This window comes from Lotus japonicus, chromosome 5 (assembly GCF_012489685.1).
Source record: "Lotus japonicus ecotype B-129 chromosome 5, LjGifu_v1.2".
Classification (NCBI taxonomy): domain Eukaryota; kingdom Viridiplantae; phylum Streptophyta; class Magnoliopsida; order Fabales; family Fabaceae; genus Lotus; species Lotus japonicus.
The window spans coordinates 54,080,399-54,102,920 of record NC_080045.1 but is presented as its reverse complement, the minus strand read 5'-3'; the positions used below and the strand labels follow the sequence as shown (position 1 = coordinate 54,102,920).

The 22,522-nt window shown below is 36.6% G+C and overlaps 4 protein-coding genes and 1 pseudogene across 7 annotated transcripts; 3 read left to right on the top strand and 2 right to left on the bottom strand.

Moving 5' to 3' along the window:
• Window positions 1-383: 383 nt before the first annotated feature.
• LOC130719796 (WAT1-related protein At1g09380-like) overlaps window positions 384-22,522 on the bottom strand; it is a 93,682-nt pseudogene continuing 71,543 nt past the window's right edge.
• LOC130720065 (aspartic proteinase-like) lies at window positions 5,697-10,687 on the bottom strand. Its single transcript, XM_057570650.1, has 14 exons — window positions 10,526-10,687; window positions 9,236-9,604; window positions 9,083-9,143; window positions 8,864-8,958; window positions 8,673-8,785; window positions 8,324-8,492; window positions 8,198-8,237; window positions 7,887-7,951; window positions 7,695-7,808; window positions 7,526-7,590; window positions 6,680-6,833; window positions 6,455-6,574; window positions 6,197-6,285; window positions 5,697-6,032 (listed from the first exon to the last, which is right to left on the bottom strand). The coding sequence occupies exons 2-14, from the start codon at window positions 9,593-9,595 to the stop codon at window positions 5,948-5,950; spliced, it is 1,530 nt and encodes a 509-aa protein (XP_057426633.1). The 5' UTR covers window positions 9,596-9,604; window positions 10,526-10,687; the 3' UTR covers window positions 5,697-5,947.
• On the top strand, window positions 11,223-12,501 carry LOC130720075 (uncharacterized). Of its 2 annotated transcripts, none has more exons than XM_057570674.1 (3): window positions 11,223-11,379; window positions 11,787-11,945; window positions 12,146-12,501. In XM_057570674.1, exons 2-3 carry the CDS (start codon window positions 11,798-11,800, stop codon window positions 12,286-12,288), a joined length of 291 nt encoding a protein of 96 aa, XP_057426657.1. In that variant the 5' UTR covers window positions 11,223-11,379; window positions 11,787-11,797; the 3' UTR covers window positions 12,289-12,501. The 2 variants fall into 2 exon arrangements, with proteins under 2 accessions (XP_057426657.1, XP_057426656.1); XM_057570673.1 differs by having other exon boundaries at window positions 11,233-11,379; window positions 11,759-11,945.
• LOC130720062 (uncharacterized) lies at window positions 13,916-17,846 on the top strand. Of its 3 annotated transcripts, none has more exons than XM_057570645.1 (5): window positions 13,916-14,076; window positions 14,672-14,846; window positions 15,088-15,437; window positions 15,526-17,451; window positions 17,621-17,846. In XM_057570645.1, the coding sequence occupies exons 2-4, from the start codon at window positions 14,826-14,828 to the stop codon at window positions 17,432-17,434; spliced, it is 2,280 nt and encodes a 759-aa protein (XP_057426628.1). In that variant the 5' UTR covers window positions 13,916-14,076; window positions 14,672-14,825; the 3' UTR covers window positions 17,435-17,451; window positions 17,621-17,846. The 3 variants fall into 3 exon arrangements, with proteins under 3 accessions (XP_057426628.1, XP_057426627.1, XP_057426629.1); XM_057570644.1 differs by having other exon boundaries at window positions 13,917-14,076; window positions 17,616-17,846; XM_057570646.1 differs by lacking the exon at window positions 14,672-14,846 and having other exon boundaries at window positions 13,917-14,076; window positions 17,616-17,846.
• Window positions 20,125-21,526, top strand: LOC130720069 (uncharacterized). The gene is made up of 2 exons (XM_057570655.1): window positions 20,125-21,189; window positions 21,311-21,526. Exon 1 carries the CDS (start codon window positions 20,310-20,312, stop codon window positions 21,150-21,152), a length of 843 nt encoding a protein of 280 aa, XP_057426638.1. The 5' UTR covers window positions 20,125-20,309; the 3' UTR covers window positions 21,153-21,189; window positions 21,311-21,526.

The window sequence follows — 22,522 nt, the reverse complement described above, 5'->3', positions numbered from 1 at the left end:
TTATTCAAAGAAAGGATTATGCTACTTATGCAGAAACATTGTATTACCGCGTATAGTGCAGATGTGAGCCTCATGGTGTTGTGGAGTGACCAAGCTGCGAGATTGTGCTGAAATCCCACTGCAATGGCCACGCTCTAAATGCATCCCAAGAAGCACATGTCGAAGCTGCTCGTGTACGGAGCTGGAAAATCTTGCTCATGTTTGTCTGAACAACCAAAACAAGTGTATTAATTTAACACATTAATGTATTAAGCGAAAACGAAATTATTACCTAACTAGATGATAGTTAGGGTAGTGAACCAATAACAGAATTATTTTGTTTTGCAGAAATCTACCATGAAAATGATTGGTTCAGCTAGTTTGCAGCATGGATTATAAGCTCTTCATTTGGGTTGCAATTCCAGGTCGTCATCGTTTCCATCGGTGCCATTGCTTTTAATCTCCTTGCTCTTTCCCCATAGAGCAGAATAGAGCCCGACTACTATCAGGACAACACCCATGAAACTGAATCAAATCCAAACACTGAATCAATTTTCATTCATCAGGAAGAAGAAAATAAAATCAAAGGAAATTTCTTACGTGCCCATGTATAATTTCTCGTGAAGCACAATCCAGCTTAGAACAGCAGTGATGACAAGAACCAGAGGGGAGAATATAGAGGCATAAAGTGCACCTCTCCTCTCAATGGTCCATGACGTGAGACCATACGTTAGCCCCGTCGAAATAATTGCCTGAAACCAACATTATGATTCAATTATAGAATGATATATTTTGATAAGATGAAGGAATATATGAATCGTATTTGAATTGATTAACAGAATATCCCTATGAAATTGAGGTGAAATCCAATGAATACAGAATTAGAATTTGGGAAAAGGATGATAAAGTTTTGGTGAATTTGAGAGCACCTTCCAATACTATCCCAATACCCCATTTTCCCTCTTTTTCCTATGTATTAATACTAATGCGAATTCACTAGCTGACCTCATCAATTAGTTACAAAATACTAATAGCAAACAATGCAGAAATATACTAAAGCTTAGCTGGCACAACTATTATTCAAAGATAGGTATCTGCTACTTATTCCTTAGGCTTTCTACGATAGACCTTAGTGATCAGAGGCTTGATCCTATCAATACCATGCGCCAAAATGCGCGTACGTGCTTGTGCGCGTGCGTGTGTGCACCTTTGAAGTATGAGAATATGTTTGGGGATGATGTGTGCACAGCTAGTCATTAATGTATTTCAAAACTTTTGAGATTGTTAACTTTTGGGTCCTTCATTTAATTTTTGCAGGTTGCGAGGCTAATAATAGAGAATTTGCTAGAATATATGTTGTGAAAGGTTATTTTGAATCAGAGATCAATAAAATACCCACCGGAGAAAGGTGGAAAATGGCACTTAAATGTGAAATGGTTTCTTATGATCCAAACATTATTGTACCTACTCCCAGCAACTAAAGGAGATCAAGTTGTGGATAAAGAATGTGTTAAATGTGGATAATTAGGTTGAAAATACATGTTTACTCTTTTTGAGTGTCAAGCTGAATAGTTGTGTTCACCAGCGCGATTTGCATCTAAAAGATAAACAAATAATTCATACAAAGACGTACGAATAAGGTATATAATATATGTTGCTCAAATGTTGGTTTATTGAATTAATACCATACCTTAGAGCAAAAAATATTAGGAAATCATACAAACTATGGAGTGTGTGAAAAAGTCTCAGCTTGAAATTATCCAAATTAATAATGCACAATTATTCAATTAATCTCCATAAGTAAGATGAAACATTAATACATAAAGGAAAAATAATAACAACATATTAGTGTTTCACTAATTAAAATTGTATGTTTTAGTAAATATATATTGTATTACTTTATATTTATATATATCAATACTCAATGATTATATCTAACAATTGATTTGATAAAAAATTACCCGTGCACGTGCATCGCACGGGCAAATATAGGAATTGTATTTGAATTGATTAACATAATCTCTAATGAATACAGAATCAGAATTTGGTGCTGGTGAATTCGAGAGCACCAAAATAGTTGTTGGTTGCTAAAATCAAGCCTAATAATCAGTCATTTAATGACTGCTTGATTGTCATACTGATGAACTCTGTAACTAGAACTGAGATTTTATTGAAGAAAAATGGAATTGAGATTCACAGAGAACTGAGAATCAAAGCTATGAGTACAACAATGGTGAAGAACCCTAGTTCCCCTCTGGAATATTCGAGAGTCCAGTCTCTCCCTTTTCCAAGTGAATATCTAACTGCCTCTAACTTCCCCTTTCCCATTATTTATACCCTTTCCTAACAGTAACTAACTGATCCAGCTGGCAATAACTACTTCTAACATCAATTTTTCCTATTAAGCTAGGCCATAGCTTTTCCCTTATTTCTCCTCTCATAGACCTTCCTAATTGGAGGTCGATATTCATCACATACTTATTAGGCCAGTTGTACATATTTATATTCGTATTATTCCAGCAGGTTGCTCAATTATAGGGATTAGATTAATTAGTACTTAATAGGATTTATTTTCTTTGACTCCTTAGGTCCTTACCTGATGTATATACCAGCTATATATATCCCTATTGTACAAATTATATTTCAGTGGAATGAAATAAACTTTCCCTCAACATATTTCACAATAGTAATAGTAAATAATGCAGAAATACACTAAAGCTTAGCTGGCACAACTATTATTCAAAGAAAGGTATATGCTACTTATGCAGAAACATTGTATTACCGCGTATAGTGCAGATGTGAGCCTCATGGTGTTGTGGAGTGACCAAGCTGCGAGATTGTGCTGAAATCCCACTGCAATGGCCACGCTCTAAATGCATCCCAAGAAGCACATGTCGAAGCTGCTCGTGTACGGAGCTGGGAAATCTTTGCTCATGTTTGTCTGAACAACCAAAACAAGTGTATTAATTTAACACATTAATGTATTAAGCGAAAACGAAATTATTACCTAACTAGATGATAGTTAGGGTAGTGAACCAATAACAGAATTATTTTGTTTTGCAGAAGTCTACCATGAAAATGATTGGCTCAGCTAGTTTGCAGCATGGATTATAAGCTCTTCATTTGGGTTGCAATTCCAGGTCGTCATCGTTTCCATCGGTGCCATTGCTTTTAATCTCCTTGCTCTTTCCCCATAGAGCATAATAGAGCCCGACTACTATCAGGACAACACCCATGAAACTGAATCAAATCCAAACACTGAATCAATTTTCATTCATCAGGCAGAAGAAAATAAAATCAAAGGAAATTTCTTACGTGCCCATGTATAATTTCTCGTGAAGCACAATCCAGCTTAGAACAGCAGTGATGACAAGAACCAGAGGGGAGAATATAGAGGCATAAAGTGCACCTCTCCTCTCAATGGTCCATGACGTGAGACCATACGTTAGCCCCGTCGAAATAATTGCATGAAACCAACATTATGATTCAATTATAGAATGATATATTTTGATAAGATGAAGGAATATATGAATCGTATTTGAATTGATTAACAGAATATCCCTATGAAATTGAGGTGAAATCCAATGAATACAGAATTAGAATTTGGGAAAAGGATGATAAAGTTTTGGTGAATTTGAGAGCACCTTCCAATACTATCCCAATACCCCATTTTCCCTCTTTTTCCTATGTATTAATACTAATGCGAATTCACTAGCTGACCTCATCAATTAGTTACAAAATACTAATAGCAAACAATGCAGAAATATACTAAAGCTTAGCTGGCACAACTATTATTCAAAGATAGGTATCTGCTACTTATTCCTTAGGATTTCTACGATAGACCTTAGTGATCAGAGGCTTGATCCTATCAATACCATGCGCCAAAATGCGCGTGCGTGCTTGTGCGCGTGCGTGTGTGCACCTTTGAAGTATGAGAATATGTTTGGGGATGATGTGTGCACAGCTAGTCATTAATGTATTTCAAAACTTTTGAGACTGTTAACTTTTGGGTCCTTCATCAAATTTTTGCTGGTTGCGAGGCTAATAACAGAGAATTTGCTAGAATATCTGTTGTGAAAGGTCATTTTGAATCAGAGATCAATAAAATACCCATCGGAGAAAGGTGGAAAAGGACACTTAAATGTGAAATGGTTTCTTATGATCCAAACATTATTATACCTTTCAAAACTCCCAGCAACTAAAGGAGATCAAGGTGTGGATAAAGAATGTGTTAAATGTGCTGTAATCCAGTGTTTTCCTTTTGTAATTCAATATCTGATTAATATGCAAGATCAGATTTGTACGGGTATTGTATTCTTGTGGGATGGCCTTCAAATATTCGCCTCTTATATAATAATTATGTTAAAGATCATGTATCTGTTTGTTTAAGTCTGTTAAGTGCTAGTAGCTTTTTCAAAGAAGATTGAGGTTTGTTCTTTTTTCATTTATTATGGCTGATTGAGAATCAATGTGCAAATAGATTATTGAAAAGGAAAAAGGATGCACATTAAAAATAAGGGCAGAATTGATCATGGCTCTTATAAAGCTAAACTAAACACCAGTTGTAACTCAAACCAAACCATATAGTATTGAATTTGATGTATCCATTTGGATTTTGTTTTATTGTAGTTTGGATCTTTAGGTCGACATTTTAAAGACAACTTCCAACTACGCCATAATTTTGCTTGATATCATTATTGGAAATAACAAACATCCAACCTAGAAGAGATGTTTGAATCTTCAATCCCAATCAACTAAATGGAATATTTTTCAAAATTGAAAATATGAATTACAATTGTGTACTAGATTTATTGAGTAAACCAATATATACTCCCTAGATCAATTCTTTTTGGTATGTGACAGATGTTGTCATCTGTTCAAGAAACGGTTATATGTCTCTCCCAACAAATGTCTTTATTTGATGAAGGGATCAACTACACGAATCTTAAGTTTAAGAAAGTAGTGTCATTCAGGGGCGGACGTACATATAAGTGAGGGTGTTCATCCCTGAACAAAAAAAATTGCACTTAATTTCCTATATAATTTTTTTTGAACTCCTGAAAATTTTAAATTATACTAGTAGACTATGTTTTGCACCTATTTGCACCAAAAACTCACATATTTGCATAATTATGACTTATATAGTTTCTAATGTATAAACATATTAAAGTTATTTTTAATTATATTTTTACTGATGTGTTCATTTGAAAAATTTGAACCCCGGGTCCTGGATCCGCCACTGGTGTCATGGTGAAGATAAAGGGTCAGGCAAGAAGATCACTTAAATGGTGGCCAGATGGAACATGTAATACTTGAAGTTCTGTATTGGTTACTAAGTCTCACCAAGATGCTTCATCCTAAAATGAAACACTATGTTAGCAAATAGAAAAGGGGCTCCAAGATTATCAAAATGAATAAGGAGTTTGATTGTTAGAGTAGACCCATGTAATTCACACACATTCACATTTTCTTCGAGAGATTAGATTGCATTAAGGGTCCATTGAATGTTCGTACCAGCAGAAGTTTAGGTATACTCTGGGCATGGCAATCACAGTCCAGGAAAAAAAATGTATATTTTCGCGGTAGCTTCTCAAGGAAAAAATGTTTCTTCCTTTAGTATTTTCCTTATTCTTTTACGAGCGGGTTGCTTTTGGCATATAGTGTCAGTAACGATATTCACCTCCATTGGCAAACTCTCAATAGCTACAGAATCTAAATAGAGCAGAAAATTGATCCATATCAAAGAGTTTATCAACTACGGTTCAACAAGGCAACAAATGAAAAAGATGCCTTCAAGTACAAGCAGTCAATACTGCAACGTGGATGGTTTAACCTATATGAGTACATTTATGTATCATCGATAAAGTGAACCAGCATCATAGTAGTTACAAGAAGAGCTTATTTAATATTTACAACACACTAACAAGTTCATCAAATATAGTCCCTACATAATCTCCCGGAGATCTCATTAGGAAGCTTCAGCAAAACCAACTCGGAGATTCCCATAGTCAAAGATGGTGTGATATACCCTCATGAAAACATCGCCAAGAATCCTTCAGCCAGATAATGACAGCAATATCAGGAAATGAAGGGGTAAAAAGAAAGACCAAGCTTAGAACATGAGATAAAATTCATTTCATGCATGGTTGCTTGTTCTGCACTATGCTAGTGTATGCATATATGATATAAATTGATGAACGTTATATGAGTAACATACCAGAGAGGACCCCGTGGAGGAGGAATGTCAAAAGCAATAAACCCACTAAGGCAAACTTCTGCAATGCCTTCTCCAGTTTTCAAAATATACTGAAAGTACAAAGTATTTTCAGGACCCAAAAGAAAAAAGAGGGAGTGTTAGACTTGGGATATAAATTATAATAGTAGGTCTTGTAATTCGGGTTAGGCCTAAGTCTACCCTGAAAGCTGAGGTAGAGTTAGACTTAATCCATATTGTATCAAAATTTGAAATGCTGACCTGCTCAGGAGCTAGGGTGAAAAGTTTATTTCCAATAGTAAAAGTAATGTTTGGCAACTGAGAAATACTATTACAGTCTACTACCGACTCTCCATTTGGACTTGGCAAGCTCTCGCAAAGCTGCAAACGATCAAATTAAAAAATATATATATATATCAGCACATCAGAGAATGATATAAATCTAAACAACTTAGGTTACTGGACATGATGACTCAAAAGACTTGCCTGATTTACATAGCTGAATACTCTCTCCTTGGTTGACTTTCGTTTCAGTTGATTCTGGATCCAAACTACAAGCATTTGACAGGAACTACATAAAGCAGTATCTTTAGCTGTCAACTCTTTCTGTTCCTTTTCAGTCACCATCTCTATCCCGACGCTGTAAAATATTAGGATGCAAAGTAAATTTAGTAGTGTTACAGCCAAAATATGATAGTAATAAAAGCTAGAATAAACCTCAACACTCCCAGTGGCAAAAGAAGAAATTAAAAACTAGTGATTGTAAACAAAGAAGGGTAATGGAAGTTCATTGACAGATTTTTCATGAGCAAAATATGCTTAGTCCTTGTAAAATGGTCAACATTTGATTTTAATCACTGATTTTTAAAACACTCCACTTTTGTCCCTAATTTTTGAAACTTGAGTCCCAGGCACCTGCTTTTTTTGAATTTTAATGCAAACTAATGTATGTTTGAAAACTGTAATGAACAAGTGGAGGTACCACAAATGTTTAGTATTGGCAACACCTTTTTTTTGTATGGTTTGATCCATTGTTTTGTTAATATTGAGGTCTAAAATGATACTATTTCAGAAAATGATAACCAAAATTAGGCGTTAGAAAATCCGATGCTAAAACCAAATATTGACCATATTGAGGAACTAACAACTTATTTTACCTTCATTTCTTCTTAGAGAAATCTCATGCATCTAAATATCTAATCAGAATTATGAAGCTTCCGTCCAACATTACCCATTGAAGTGCATAGAATTAAATATAATGATAAAGGCATACAGAAGTTCGATAAATATAAATAGTCATTTAAAAAGGGGAAAAATCATTGACTTCCTGACCTCTTAGGTTGATCCCTCTTGGCAAAACATAAACCAACTTGTGAGCATACATCATCAGGTCGTACCTGCAAATCAAGATTAAACTCTCATCTAGATCCAGGAGTAAATTTGCAGAAGAGGAAAGGCCAGAGCAAAAAGAAAAACTTTTGAGAGTGGACCGAGAACTTACCCCTGATACCAAAAGATCCCAAATCAACTCTCCATATTCAACAACAATTTCCTTACATTCTACACTCAGAACTCCTTCAGCTCCAATAGCATGGTTAATTTCAGTCACAACAGTCTGAAATTAATTCAGTCGATAAAAATTACGAATGAAAAGCTATGAGTAAGAAATATTCGTAAAGATGTAAGCGCATACAGTTGGACCAGCAAGCAAAGATGTTCCTGAGTCCACAATAGCAGCACAGCCACCTTCACAAAAACCTACAAATAACAATGATGCACTTCATAATCAAAGATTACAGCTACTAAAAGAGAGAATATCTAGAAGTAAACTCTGTGCATAGATCACATTTCTTTAAAAAACACTAAAGTATGAAAGGGGGGGAACGCAATTCAAGTTTGCTCCTGATACCATATCTTAAATCTTTTCAACCACTAAATCACTCCCTTATTACTCAGTAATTCCTGAAAAAAAAAACTATTTTTGTTGAAAAACAATGAATTCACCTGTTGAGAAACCTCCAACGAAAAAATCTCCCATTTCAATCTGAGAAAGAAAATAGTTACATTAAGCTTTTCTGCAGTGAACATTTAAAAAGAGTTCCTGATCAAACTAAATTTTGCTTTGCTAACCTGCCAGTAACCTTTTCTAGTAACAGGAACATAAGTATGATTTCCTTTGAAGTGCTTTGGATCAGCACCACCAAAAACTAGCTCACCGCCCTTTTTGGCTTTTGGATCCCCGTTGAGCCAGAAAGAGAACACCTGCTCACTCACAAGATTTTGTTCCACCATATTGTACCTGAAATTTCTAATGGATCAGTAAATTAAAGGACATAAAAGACTCACCAAACTTAATTTTGACATGGAAATCATATGCAAAGGATAGTTTAAGAGATTTAATATAAAAGTATCCATATTCTTCACCTAGCATGTTAAGCTTTTGAGATAGCAGATTCATAACAGATAGGTTGAAACATACCATACTGGCACAGCATTCCCAACTGAGATCTCCTGGAACCCAAGCCCAAATAATCCATCAAACTTCGCTAACACAAAGGAAATACTTCCTTCTCGGGTAGCCTCGATAAAATCCTGCATTTAAAAGGATATTAGTCAATAGAAAGTCTCTAAGATTTGCTACATGGATAACTGTACTAGAGAAGCACTCACCTGATCCTTGACAACAATATTACCAACTTTAACGTTATCTTGACTGAAAAAACCAGATATTCCTCCAGATCCATATCTTATTGTAGCTGATGTTCCTGATTGGCAAGTAGAAAGCAAATTTGGTCATATTACATGGCATATATATAACATACAGAACAATGAAAATTACTGTCAGCATCTACCATGTAATGAAAATGAATAATGAGAAGCTGGCATTACCATTTTTGGTATATGTTTTAGATTTCTTTGACTTGTACCAATGATGGGTGTAGCAGGCAATCTGTAAGAGAATATTAGTCAATAGGATACACAAATATGCACATATTGATGAAAGAGTGTAGACTGTAGACAAAGGAGTTAAGTTGAACTCACAGAAAAGTAGCACTTTGATGATGGAACCCAGAGGTTTGAGCTACCGGTATCAAATATGACATCAAAGGTCTGTGGGGGTGTGCCAATTGCAATCTCTCCATAATATTGCGCATCCAAATAATTCTTCAATGGTACTAAGCCATCATCAGTTTCGGTTCGCTTACCAACATTCTGATCATATGCACCCAACACAGGTCTTCCAAATAGCTTTTCTCTTTCCATTCTAGCTGCTTTAATACTATGAAGATCTAGAGGTTTTTTCTTCAACCCAATTCGCATAAGTCCACAGGAGGAAGAAGGAAGAAGTGAGCATGTTAAAGCCCACAAACAGAAAACCAGCCACAAGTACTTGTTCCCCATAGGGAAAATCTGTAAAACAGTATAAGAAGAAATTAACTGGAGCCAAATATCCCAAACTCTCAATTTTACATAAAAGGCAGCAACCAATAAACTGGGAAGGAAATGGAACAGAATCACAGATAAACTAGTATTTAATCAAATCAACAAGAAAGATGGTATCATAAAAAATATTCTCTGGCTCTGCAGATATTCAATTATGCCTTTTCAAGGTTTCCACTTAACAAAAAATAATAATTTCCTCGTACTAACACTTTGATGAGTTTGGATATGGTCTCTTCTAAGGGTAATTTTTTATATATACAAAAGAAAAAGCACACAAGAACAGAATACACCTGTTCCAGATTTGGTCAAAATAAGATCTTCATCAACAAACTCCATAACCAACATTAGTAGTGAGATTGATGCATCCTAAATTACTTCCTATAAGTGGAATCTAAATTGAGAAGACCAATTTCCTTGTACTATGTAGTCTTTATCCATATGTAAGTTATTTCTACCTTCGTTTAGCCCATAAATTATAAATATAAAAAAGTTTCTTTTTTAACAATACATGAAGACTCTTGGTGGAATATGAGGAATATTCGACAAGATGCGGAAAAATAAAAAGAATTGCCAAACAGGAGATGAAACATGGTTACACAAAAAACATGACCAGTTGAAATCTGGAGAAACCATATAACTGAAGAGAAAACAACTGGGTACAACTCAACATAATCATCATCAACAACAAACAAAAAATCAAAACAGAACCAGAGCAAAAATATAGTACTACAGGTCAAATTTTCATCAGAAATTTAAAACAAAAAATCAGAGGAATCAACTGGATTGAACTCACTATATATGATGATCATATGATGAAAGTTTCTTTATTTTTTTTAGGTGACTATATATATGATTAATTAAAGATTGAAAATATAACAAACATCAAACCTTGTAGATACTACAGATGGTGCTGGTGCTGGTGCTGGTGCAGCTGAGAGAGTACTAGTTAGGAAAGCAAGCTGAGTTGATGGGAAAAACAGGAAGGTAAGTAAGAACAGTGGACACACTTCTCTTCAGGTCCATACAATGGTATTGAAAACTTGTTGGTGTCGAAGACTTATAAATTTATAAATAAAAATAAAATATCTGCTGCGATGTTAAAAGCGATGCCATACTTTATCTTATTGTCACCAATAAGCCACGCCCTTTCTAGTTTCTACGTGCCAACTCCTACCATACTTTACTTAATTATTATTTCTATTTCTATGTTAGCACTTTACTTTAAAATAGACATATATGATATATGTTTGGTCACAAAATATTTATTCTAAATGGTTTAGACAAGGGCACATAAATTTCATTCTTGTAATGCATTGTGAGTGTTTTATACATGCATTCAATATTTCAATTATATCATGCACGTAAGATATTATTTTCAATTTTTATTTTTTTATATTAAGATGCTAGTAGAATTTGAACTCAGGATTTAAGAAATTTTAATTCATTAAGTACCATTTAGGCTATTCAATTTTTATTTTGAACATATGTTCATTTTCAATTTTAATTAAAACATAAATAAATTTTCTCCCTCATAACAGGTCGCAATTTCAATTAAAATTAAAAATAAAATAACAAAAAACTAAATCCTAATATGTTTGTGACTCGTATCAGTATCCCACTTCACCTGTACTCTTTCTCCCTCTGCGAGCTGCACCTTCTTGCCTCTCCCGGTTGTTTGCCGTCATCATCTCTATCGCACCGGCCGCCGTGACCGTCGCGCCGCCACCTTGAACACCAAACCAGTAATGACCTTGTCTCTTATCCCTATGTCTTATATTCACTTATCTACTTTCCATAGATCCCAATATTCACTGATGATTTTTCATTATTCTGCAAATGGCATGCTCTGGAGTTGTGTGCTAGCTAGTATGAGAAGAACTACACTGTGCTGTGCACTTGCTACACGATTCATTACCCCGTTCAGTTTGATATTCCTTTTACATCAGCTCTATAATTGCTACTTCTAACTTGCCCTCTAACTGTTCGATGAAATGTCTCAGTTCAATCTTCATGATTTTATTTTTGCTTCCTTGCATTTCAATCACAAACACATTGATACTAAGTGACCCTTTGATGTGCTTATTGATTTAAGTAATCAATCTTTCTTTTGTACATGTTAAGGTGTTAACGATGAACCGTATCGTATCAGGTAACTACACGATGTCGTTGAGGGGTTTCCTAGGGCTTTCTGAGGGTGAGGTCATGAGGTCTGATGCAAAACCTTGTTCGAGGTTGATGAGACACACAGCTGGAATTTGTAGTGTTGGTGGAGCATTAGGATTTTGGATCCTTTGCCGATTGCATTACGGTTCGTTCTACTTTTGCCCTTGCTTCTTGCTTGTTCTACATGAATTTCTATAAGTTGCTACTTTTGAAAAATCATGTATAATATATGTATACCTTATAATTTTTAACCTCTGTTTTCTTATACCATCTACTATCATGTATCTGTTATTCATTTCTTGTTAGTAGACAGTTCCTCAAATTTTTGCTTTGTTGTTCATGCAGGTCCTCGAATTACAGTTCCTCGGAGTCTTCGTTGGGCAGCGTGTGGAGCTGTAACTATGAGCTCAAGCACAGCTTTGCTGGTTCGTTTGTTTAGTCCTGAATGTGAACCCCAGAACATAGCTGCTTATGACACAAAAAACTAGCACTATATTGTAACTCCTTTTCTTTTTCCCTCCTCATATAGAAAGGGAGAAATGGTTAATTTTGAGATGATGCAAGATTGATATCATATACGGATAATATCTAGCATTTGTAAGTTTTATGGTATAAATGCCCTTTTATGGCATTATGTGGGAAAATTAGGCTTGTCACTCTCCATTATTGAGGTGCTGTGCAAAGCATGTTTTCATCCTGTATTTTTTTTTCTTTTTTCAGATTCATCCCTCAACTCATTCTTATTCTAAAACTTTCCTTTGGCCTATTCAATTGGCATCGATTTAGATGGGGTTTTTCTTTTGGTGTTGGCTAAGGTATCCCCACATCGATAGTCGTGAGACTAATCCACCGCTCGACATCACCGCATTAAGCAGTATGCGCTAACCAGTGAGTTTTTTTTTCTATTCACAAGATTTGGAAATTGAATCTTCAACCATGTGCTTAAGGGATGTAGTGCTGAACTAGTGCGTCAATTCACTTGTTTCATTTAAGGGTTTTAAATGGGAACGGCAGGAAAGATTAAAAAAAATTACTTTTAAAATAAAGGAGTTATAAAATATTTTTTATAAAAAATAAATTGAGAGGCATCGAAGCGGTTTTGCAAAAGTGAAAAGTAATTTTCATTCTTAGAAGTGGTGATAATCCATTACTATATAAAGCGACTTGAGTAGAGGTTTTTTTTCTACCCAAAGGGTTACCAAATGACACTTATAATATATGAGAATAAATTTCTAAGACTGTTGTAGCAATGCACACATAAATAAGAAAATGAAGAACAAGCATGCATACTCAGGCTAACAGAACCAGTAAAAAAATATGATGTAAAACCTAAATGGATTGGCTTCTGAGCGAAGAGAACAAAACATCCTAATAAACGCTTCCTTAAGCATCTTATCCATCACATCCAATTTCCCTAGTCTCTAATCCAGTCAAAGGTTAGATTGTTTGGACCAACTGTGTCTCAATTCCTGGGCAACATTGCATTTGGGAAGGAGGTTGTATTAATCCTTGAATTCTCTAATAAAAGTTATCTATGAACTCATTTGGATATTAAACAAAAAGAAAATGATAACGGATAACTAACACATTTTGATGATTTTTTTTCATTTTTTTATCATATAACCTCATGGTGAAATCATGCATAAACACACCCACTTTCTATTCAAAGAATTGCATTTTTGTCTTGTTAGTTTAAGCTTTATGTGATTTTCGTTTCCTTAGTTTTTTTTTTAGACAATCAAATCTCTCTACTTTTAAAAATTAAGCAACTTTAATTTCAAAAAAAAAAATTAAGCAACTTCAGTTCTTCTCTAAATTTAAATAATATTTTTTAGGTTGTGAATAAAATGTCATGTTTTTCTCCTTCTAATAAAAAAATCTTTTTATGTTTTTATATGGTCAAAAATCTTTTTTTGTTTAACACACCAAAAATAAAATGAAATGGGCATTGTTCTCATATGCAAAAAGCCCAATGTCTAGTGTCTAGTATATAGTTTTGGTCAAAAAAATGGGAGCAGGACTTTTGGGTCAATAAATAAATACATAATTAAGTTGGACCTAATAAAAAAACAAACTAATAAATAATTAAATTTTCTTCCTGGTCTTCTTTTGTTTCATATTTATCTCTCTGGTTTCTTTTCAGCAGCAACAAACCAAACATGAACGCATGCACTCTACCGACCATCAATTTCTGAACCTCAAAACCGACCTCAACATACAATACAATCTGTTTCAGGATTAGCTACCTCCAATTCCTTTTTCTGGCAATCAATCAGGTTTGTTTCCGTTGTTCTTCATTCAATTTTCTGATTTTTAGGGTTTACACTGTGATTGATGAATGATGATGATCAATAACTTTCTGAATCCTAATGGCAGCAAAACCAACTTTTTTCTCTCTTTCAGGCTATTGGGTCTCTAAATTTTTGTGCTTTTTTGGGGTAATGGCATGTTGTTATTAGTTTATCAGCAATTTTATCCCTATTTCACCTCCCATGTGTGTACAAATTGCACTGACCAAATGAAAAAAATCAATTTTGGTTTTTTTTTTCAAATTTCTGTGATGTTATTGTAGTGGAAAACTATAGAAGAAGGTTGAATGTTAACTTGTTAGTTATCTTGCACTGTCATGCTTAATGATGACTTGATTTTGGAAGGAGAGGAATGCATGTTAGGAAGGCTATAGTGAATATCTGCATCTGCCATTAAATGTGCTAAATGATTAAAATGTTTTGGATATGATTCAATGGCGGTCTTGGTACGGGATTAAGTCTAAAATGGAGGGGTTCAACAGCTCTCTTTTCGAATGGAAAACGAATCCGGTAATGTGTATTCAGTCATTGTAATACCTGAATTTAGATTTCATCAGTGTAGTTGCAGTTGTGAAGTTCTGTGTTGTTGAGTGGCATTGAGTCTGTGCGGCAGTGGACATGGCAATTCATGGGGAGGTGCGAGTCTTTGTGTGGGGTCGCTGTGCTTGTGCCTGGCACATTGGCTGCCGCATATCTAGTCCAAACTTGAATTGACTATGTGTTTTTCTGCTGGGGTGGTTAGTAATTCATTTGTTGGGAATTTTTTTTGTCTGTGCTTTTGTTTAATGCTTAATAGATTGAATGGTGTGTAATTTGGGTTGGGGCACCCCTTGTGCTCCCTATCAATATATTTTGCTTACCAAAAAAAAGTCTAAAAGTCAAAATACGAATGTTTTTTGCGCTTTTTGTCGTAATTATTCCTGGAATGTTTTTCCAATTTGGTACTTAGTTGATAAGTATCTTCTTGTCCTGTGCCAGGTCATGGCTGCTGTGAAGATAATTGCAATTTGTCAGTCAGGAGGCAAGTTTGAAACTGGGCAAGATGGTTGTTTGTCCTATAAAGGCGGCGATGCTCATGCTATCGACATTGATAACCAAATGAACTTTAATGACTTCAAGGCGGAAGTAGCAGAGATGTTTAATATCAATCTCTGTGCCATGTCTATCAAGTATTTCCTTCCCGGGAACAAGAAGACTCTCATTACAATTTCCAATGACAAGGATTTGCAACGAATGGCTAAGTTTCATCAAGATTCAAGTACTGTTGATATCTATATCCTTCTTGAAGAGGCACTTGCCATTGAGGTTTCGAACATGCCTGCCAGTAGGTAGTTTTCTTGTTTCTAAGCTAAAATCTCATTGTTGTTATTTTATGGGGCTTTCTAGAGCTTAATTTTGGTGTTCTCGGACTTTCAGGTCAAGCAGAACAACCTTGTCTGAAGCAGCAGAACCAGTCAATACCAATGAAAATCATGTTGCTTCTGATGCTCTACTTGATGTTGCTCACGATACCAATCAACCTGATATTGATATGGACATTCCTCTTGAAGTCTCCCCCACTTTCGCTCTCTCCTCAAATGATGAGAAGTATGCTAAAGGGGCGCAGCAATGGCAGAATACTATCACTGGTGTGGGTCAAAGGTTCAGCGGTGTGCATGAATTTCGAGAATCACTGCGTAAATATGCCATTGCTCATCAATTTGCCTTTAAATATAAAAAAAATGATAGCCATCGTGTAACAGTTAAATGCAAAGCAGAAGGTTGCCCTTGGAGAATTCATGCATCAAGGTTGTCAACTACTCAGTTGATATGTATCAAAAAAATGAATCCTACTCATACTTGTGAAGGGGCTTTTGGAACAACAGGGCATCAAGCAACTAGGAGTTGGGTGGCCAGTATAATAAAAGAGAAGTTGAGAGATTGTCCAAATTACAAGCCGAAGGACATTGTCAATGACATCAAGCAAGAATATGGAATTCAACTTAATTACTTTCAGGCATGGCGTGGGAAAGAGATTGCAAAGGAGCAGCTTCAGGGTTCTTATAAAGACGCATATAGTCTGTTACCTCTCTTTTGTGAAAAGTTAATGGAGTTTAATCCTGGAAGTCTAGCTGTGTACACTACAAAGGAAGACTCAAGCTTCGATCGTCTCTTTGTATCATTTCATGCTTCGTTGTATGGCTTCCAACAAGGTTGCCGACCACTCATTTTCCTCGATAGCATCCCATTGAGGTCAAAATACCAAGGGGCTTTGTTAGCAGCAACAGCTGCTGATGCAGATGATGGTGTATTTCCCGTTGCCTTTGCCATTGTTGATGTTGAATCTGATGATAGCTGGCATTGGTTCTTGCTTCAACTTAAATCAGTGCTGTCTACATCATGTCCCATAACATTCGTAGCAGACATAGAGAATGGGCTTAAAAATTCAATTCCTGAGATATTTGAAGGTTCATTTCATGCATACTGCCTGCGATACTTAACTGAGCAACTTTTTAGAGACTTGAAAGAGCAGTATTCTCATGAGGTAAAGCGACTCATGATTGAGGATTTATATGCTGCTGCCTATGCATCCAAACCAGAAGGCTTTCAAAACTGTCTGGAAAGCATTAAGAGGATTTCCACAGAAGCTTACGATTGGATCATACAAAGCGAACCGCAATACTGGACGAATTCACTTTTTCAGGGCACTAGGTATAATCACATGACCGCAAACTTTGGGGAGCTGTTCTACAATTGGGCCGCAGATGCAGATGAATTGCCAATAACGCAAATGGTTGATGTTATTATGGGCAAGCTTTTGGAGTTGATTATTGCCAGAAAGGCGGCATCTGATCAATGGGAGACTAGACTGAGTCCATCCATGGAGGAGAAGCTTAAAAGGGAAAGTCAAAAAAGTCATCCACTTCAAGTTATACTATCGACCGGTAGCACATATGAGGTTTGCGGTGACACCCCAACTGAGGTGGTTGATATTGATAGGTGGGAATGTAGTTGCAAAACATGGCAGTTGACTGGCGTCCCGTGCTGCCATGCCATTGCAGTCATTGTTGGGATTGGCCAGTGTGTCTATGATTATTGCTCCAGATACTGTACAACTGAGAGCTACAGATTAACCTACTCAGAGCGTGTAAATCCGATCCCAATTATGGCTGTGCCTGAATCAAAAGATTCTCAGCCTGTGGTAACTGTAACACCTCCTTTCACCCGAAGACCACCTGGTCGACCAGCTACAAAGAGATATGTATCTCAAAACATAGTCAAGCGTGAACTACATTGCAGTCGTTGCAAGGGACTAGGCCACAACAAATCTACATGCAAGGAATAATTGTAGAGCTGTACACAGTAAGTGTCATCTTCTTAGAACTGTACATAACTGATTTTATGTTGGATTTGGCAGTAAACCTTCTGCCCCCACCCCCTCTTACTTTTCTTTGATGGAAAACTGAACAGTTCAGATTGCTCTGCTGAATCCTGAACTAATTTATTTTCTCTTTTGATTTTGTTAGCACAGTTTCAGCCAAGGATTGGTGTGGCTAAGGGGGATCTGTATAATGCATCTAACAGCTCATCTGAAGGGACTGGAAAATAAATAAATAGGATTACTGTTTAAGTTATGCAATATGCAAAGCCTTGTAGTTATTTAGAATTCGATATTTATTTTGCAGGGGTAGGTACAATACTGTAGCACTTGTAGTTATGTTACGAATCTATGAAGTTTAATCCTCTTTGCTTTGAGATCTCTTTAGGCCGAGTTTGGAAGAGCTTATTTGAGCTTATCTGACAGCATAAGCTCTTATGTCAGTGTTTGGGAGGGCTTATGCAAATAGCTTATGGCCTACCATAAGCTATTTTTAGCTTATTTTCATAAGCTACTCAGGATAGCTTATGAAAAACAGCTTATGCTTATATACAACTTAATTTTAATTTATTTCAATAAATTTTTAAAAATAGCTTATGAATAAGCGCTTATGTCATAAGCGCTTATGACCATAAGTGCTTAATTAAGCTGTTTTTCCAAACGGGGCCTTAGTCTGGAACAAACAAAGTGCAACACAGTTGATAAATATGAGTAGGTCAAACCTTGCAACTGGCTTTTATGAGAATTTTCTAAAATACAATCCAATCCTTTTGTTGTGTTTTCTTTTGCTTATTTCAATAAATTCTTTGAAAATGCATTTGGAGTTGGTGTATGGTACATGTATTCCACTCTTGCTCTAACTCTCACCCTTTTGCAAATTAGGGGAAAGAATCACACAAGTTAGTTTTTTTTTTTTTTTGAAATATAAAGGATTATATATTATTATCCACAAAAAAACCCTTAAGGACAAAACCCTTAAGGAGAGAGTACAACCCCACTAAAAACGAGGCAGCTTGACAGTAAATAACAGAGCAATTCAGACCAAGCCAAGGGATACAAGCCAAAAAGAAGACCCTAAGACTATACAAGCATAACCTTATAGGAACAAAATAAATCAAGACATAAAGTGTTCCTCGTATACCTTTTCCAGACCTCGAATAGCATCAATGTCATTCCCCTCAAACTCTAGTCCCAAGACTTTACCAACAAGCCAGGTCTTTTTCGATCGCGTGAAGTAACGCCCTCCACTAGCTTGATCTGAAGCCTCCGACGCCAAGGGTATAGAGGCGAGAAGATCCTCCTGAACCTCCTCAAGTACTGGAGGCAGAACAATAGATCTCAAAGAGAGTTTTTCATGTAGGTACTCGTAGATTTGTGTTTGTATGTAATCAGAGCTAGGATGGATGAATATTAGTGAAAAAATGAAAAGGTTCACAGTTATCAAGTGTGAAAAAACACAACTCACCTTCGTTTTGCACTGCGGAAAATTTCACACCGAAATGCTTAAACGCAGAAAAGAAGAGGATGAAGAAAGACGAAGGATGGTAAGAGATAAAAAAAAAAGGATGATGGTGGAGAGGTTGTTCAATGCTAGGAGAAGGGATATGTTAGAGATGAAATTAAATTTTAAGAGTATTTTAGACATTTTTTTATATAAAGGATAGTACCAAAACAAGTCGGCAAGGCATTAAAACTAATGTCCTATCGGGAATTGGGATTTTAACGCTCATGCTGACTTGCTTGCTAAATTGAGTGTCGATCTGTTGTCTCCTGTAGTTGCATCATGGAGGCTCCCCTCCCGGAGCCGGAGATCCTTCTCTTGAAGGACTCTTTATCTCTTCCTTAGTTGTGTTTTTGTTTGGGAATTATTATTCAAAGCCCCATCATATGTATTCAACCCCCTAAAGTGCGAAAAATACTAAAATGTCCTTAATGAAAAAGAAAAAAAAAAACAATTTTCCACCACCTCACCCTTACATTCTCTCTCCTCTTTCCTCTTTCTTCCTTCTTCTTTCGTTCTTCTTCCGTCACCAACATCACCACCACCCATACTCATACCCATTTTCATAACCATCATATACTCAACTTTCATCTTCTCATCTCTCCTTTTTTCTGCCGCGTCGCCCAACATCAACCCATTGTCATTTTCAATTTGTGTTTTTTTTTTGCAGTTAAACGCACTTTCAATGTGCATTACTTACGCACTTTAAAGTGAGTTATTGGTCGCACTTTCAAGGTGTATTTCTATCGCACTTTAAAACTTAAAAGTGCGCAAGGGGGGTTTGAATTTGAACAACACACTTTCTTAACGGTCTTTTCAGATTTTACAAATATAATTAGTATTGGAATAAATGTGAGGGAAGTGGAATTCTCTTTTCTTTTTGTCATTTGGTCACCCGTCTCCACGAGGGAAAATGACTCAACGTGACTAATCTGGCTCGGGATACGGTTGTAATGTCCATGGCCACAAATGTAATTTTTTACCTCAGAGAAAATCAAACCCGGACCAGAAGCCTCGGCGAAATCCCTTAAGGAAATGCACATTCACCATTTGTGTCATTCCTTAAGATTTCCCTTTTCTTTTGTTTTGTTTGTTTTCCTAAGCATAGGGAAAATAAAAAAGTCTCTCTAACTCAAGGGATCCATATAAATCTCACAAATATGAGACTAGAGTGAGCTAAAAAGAGTGATTGATTTCTTTCTACAAACAAACAAGCAAAATTGAGACCAAATCGGATCACTGAGATTTCCGTTACAAATTCTCCATCATCTTCCTCCTCTTCTTCTTCTTCTTCTGTTCAACCAAACCCTAGAAAAGTGAAAACCCTTCCATTGCAATCCCATGAATTTCCCCAGCGACAAGGTCGTCAAAGGGGAATGCGTCAACTGCCGCCGGAAGGACCGGTGGCTTCTCCACCGCATCCTCCTCCGCGGCGCCGATCGCCGCGTCTGCACCTCCTGCGTCCTCCGCCTCCACCCTTCCTCATTCTGCCCCTACTGCTTCGAATTCTTCGACCACCCTCTCTCCGCCACCTCCTCCGCCGCCGCGCACCGATTCATCTCCTGTGTCAAGTGCTCCTCCCTCACCCACCTCCGCTGCCTCCCTTCTCCGCCCCCTCCTCCTACCCCCTTCCTCTGCCCTCCCTGCTCCAAGCCCAACTTCACCTTCTTCCCTGTCCCTGAATCCCCTATTGACAAAAACCTCGCCCGCGTCCTCCTCTGCGCTTCCAAGATCGCTGCAGCTTCCATGGCCAAGACGCTCTTCATCGCCACTAGCAGGGCTGACAGGGCCGTCAAGGAGTCCACGGCGGCGCGGAAGAGGGTCAAGGAGGCGTTGGATCACTACTGCGAGGTTCAGAAGCTTAGGCAGCTTGAGGAGGTTTCCATTGAGGTTTCTGGGTCGAGGGATTTTGAACTGGATCACAAGGTTGAGTGTAAACATGAGAACTTTGATGGTTTCAATGGAGAGCAGGCTAAGGTTAAGGTTCTTCCTTCTGAGGTTTTGTCTTTGCAGCAGCAGCAGCAGCACAAAAATGGGGCTAGTGGGAATGCTGTTATCGTGAAGGATGAGATTGTTGACATTGTTGGTGATGATGATGGAAGATTAGGGAAGTGTGAACAAGATTTGGAACGAGTAAGAGGTTGTCATGGCAGGATATTTGATCATGTTACTTCTACAACATGAACTCTTGATACTGTGGAAACAATTCAGATTAACCAAGGTTGGGGAAACTTTGTAATTCTTTGATTGATTGGTGGTAGTGCTAGCTAGTTTTTCACTTGAATTTTTGTTTGTTTTTGCTTAAAATCATGAACAAGTTGTTTCACATGGTTTGAATGCAGATGGACAAGGCTAGTGGTTTCCAGAGTTAGTAGTACTGTGGAATTCTGAGTAAGAGAACAAATTTGTCTGACCTGTTTGGGGATGTTTTTCTCAGATTTCATATTACATTCCATTGTAAAGCTTCCATACTGATGTGATTATGCAATTCAATTGTATTTCAAGTGCTTGGCTGTAACTATGTTATGCACATTGTTATTGTTTTTTCTATTAGAGTATATGAAATAGCAACAAGTCCCTGATAGATATATGAGCTAATTAAACATTTAGTTAGATATTTGATTCCTATGAAGAATGATTTGGCTCCCGGCTGGCTGTCGGATACTTGGTATTACCAAAAAGAGTATCAGATCAGATGCTAGTCCAATCTTATACATTCCCTCCCTCATTTGTCTTTCCCCTTTTCTTTGGCTACCAGTGTCATTCTTTGAAATGTCTACTAATTTTTTGATTGGTTAGATTTATGAACACTCTTTTCCATTAGGAATATATTAGACTTGGGCCATTGAAGTGTCATGATTGAGTGATTGACCACCCAATATTGCATAGAAATGTAAATATTTTTAGTTTTCAAGTTTATGTTAGATTTATGCAATTATGCTTACCTAGCTGTTGGGTTTCGTGTGAGGTGGCCATCTTCCAAATAAACTGTTGAAAAATGAAAACCAGCAGATCCTCATTCGGCACACTTGATATTTAGTTTTGCTATTATTGGTAAAAGTGTCTCCGTGACATCTTGTTTGTCTGGATGAGACATGTTTTTTCACCATTTTGAGTCTTGTGATCATGAGTACTTTCTCCTGGAATTGTTAGCAATTATGGAAAAATACTCATTGTTGTGCTGTTCCTTCAAGTCATTCTTTCACATCATTACAACTTCCTAATGACCTTTATGAGAATAAGAGGATAAGAGGATTGGACCACTAGAGAGAGAAGATACAAGTTTTGATTTGTAATGTGATGTGATCAGAAGAAAGAGATAGAGAGAAAAGAAAATCCGGAGGTGCATGGATTGTGTAGTGGTCTTTGAATCATTAGTGGAAATAAAATGATGACTGTTTTTCTTTCAAGGCATCTTATTATCAATAAAGTTTGGTGCCTAAAGTGAGATAAGAAAATAAGAGAGATAAGTGATAGATGTTTTTTTTAAGGGATAAGCAATTGATGTTATGTGACAGAAAGAGAGATAGAGAAAAGAAGTGGTATTTGTATTT

Bases quoted from the DNA above. Each gene is read 5' to 3' on its own strand.
- LOC130720069 (XM_057570655.1), top strand. From the start codon at position 20,310: ATGAATTTCCCCAGCGACAAGGTCGTCAAAGGGGAATGCGTCAACTGC.
- LOC130720062 (XM_057570645.1), top strand. From the start codon at position 14,826: ATGTGTTTTTCTGCTGGGGTG. The intron at 14,847-15,087 runs GTTAGTAATTCA...GTCCTGTGCCAG, and splicing joins TGTGTTTTTCTGCTGGGGTG to GTCATGGCTGCTGTGAAGAT. The intron at 15,438-15,525 runs GTAGTTTTCTTG...TCGGACTTTCAG, and splicing joins TCGAACATGCCTGCCAGTAG to GTCAAGCAGAACAACCTTGT.
- LOC130720065 (XM_057570650.1), bottom strand. From the start codon at position 9,595: ATGGGGAACAAGTACTTGTGGCTGGTTTTCTGTTTGTGGGCTTTAACA. The intron at 8,959-9,082 runs GTAATGCCAGCT...CTTGCCAATCAG, and splicing joins TAAAACATATACCAAAAATG to GAACATCAGCTACAATAAGA. The intron at 8,493-8,672 runs GTATGTTTCAAC...TAGAAATTTCAG, and splicing joins GGGAATGCTGTGCCAGTATG to GTACAATATGGTGGAACAAA.
- LOC130720075 (XM_057570673.1), top strand. From the start codon at position 11,768: ATGAACCGTATCGTATCAGGTAACTACACGATGTCGTTGAGGGGTTTC. The intron at 11,946-12,145 runs GTTCGTTCTACT...TTGTTCATGCAG, and splicing joins CCTTTGCCGATTGCATTACG to GTCCTCGAATTACAGTTCCT.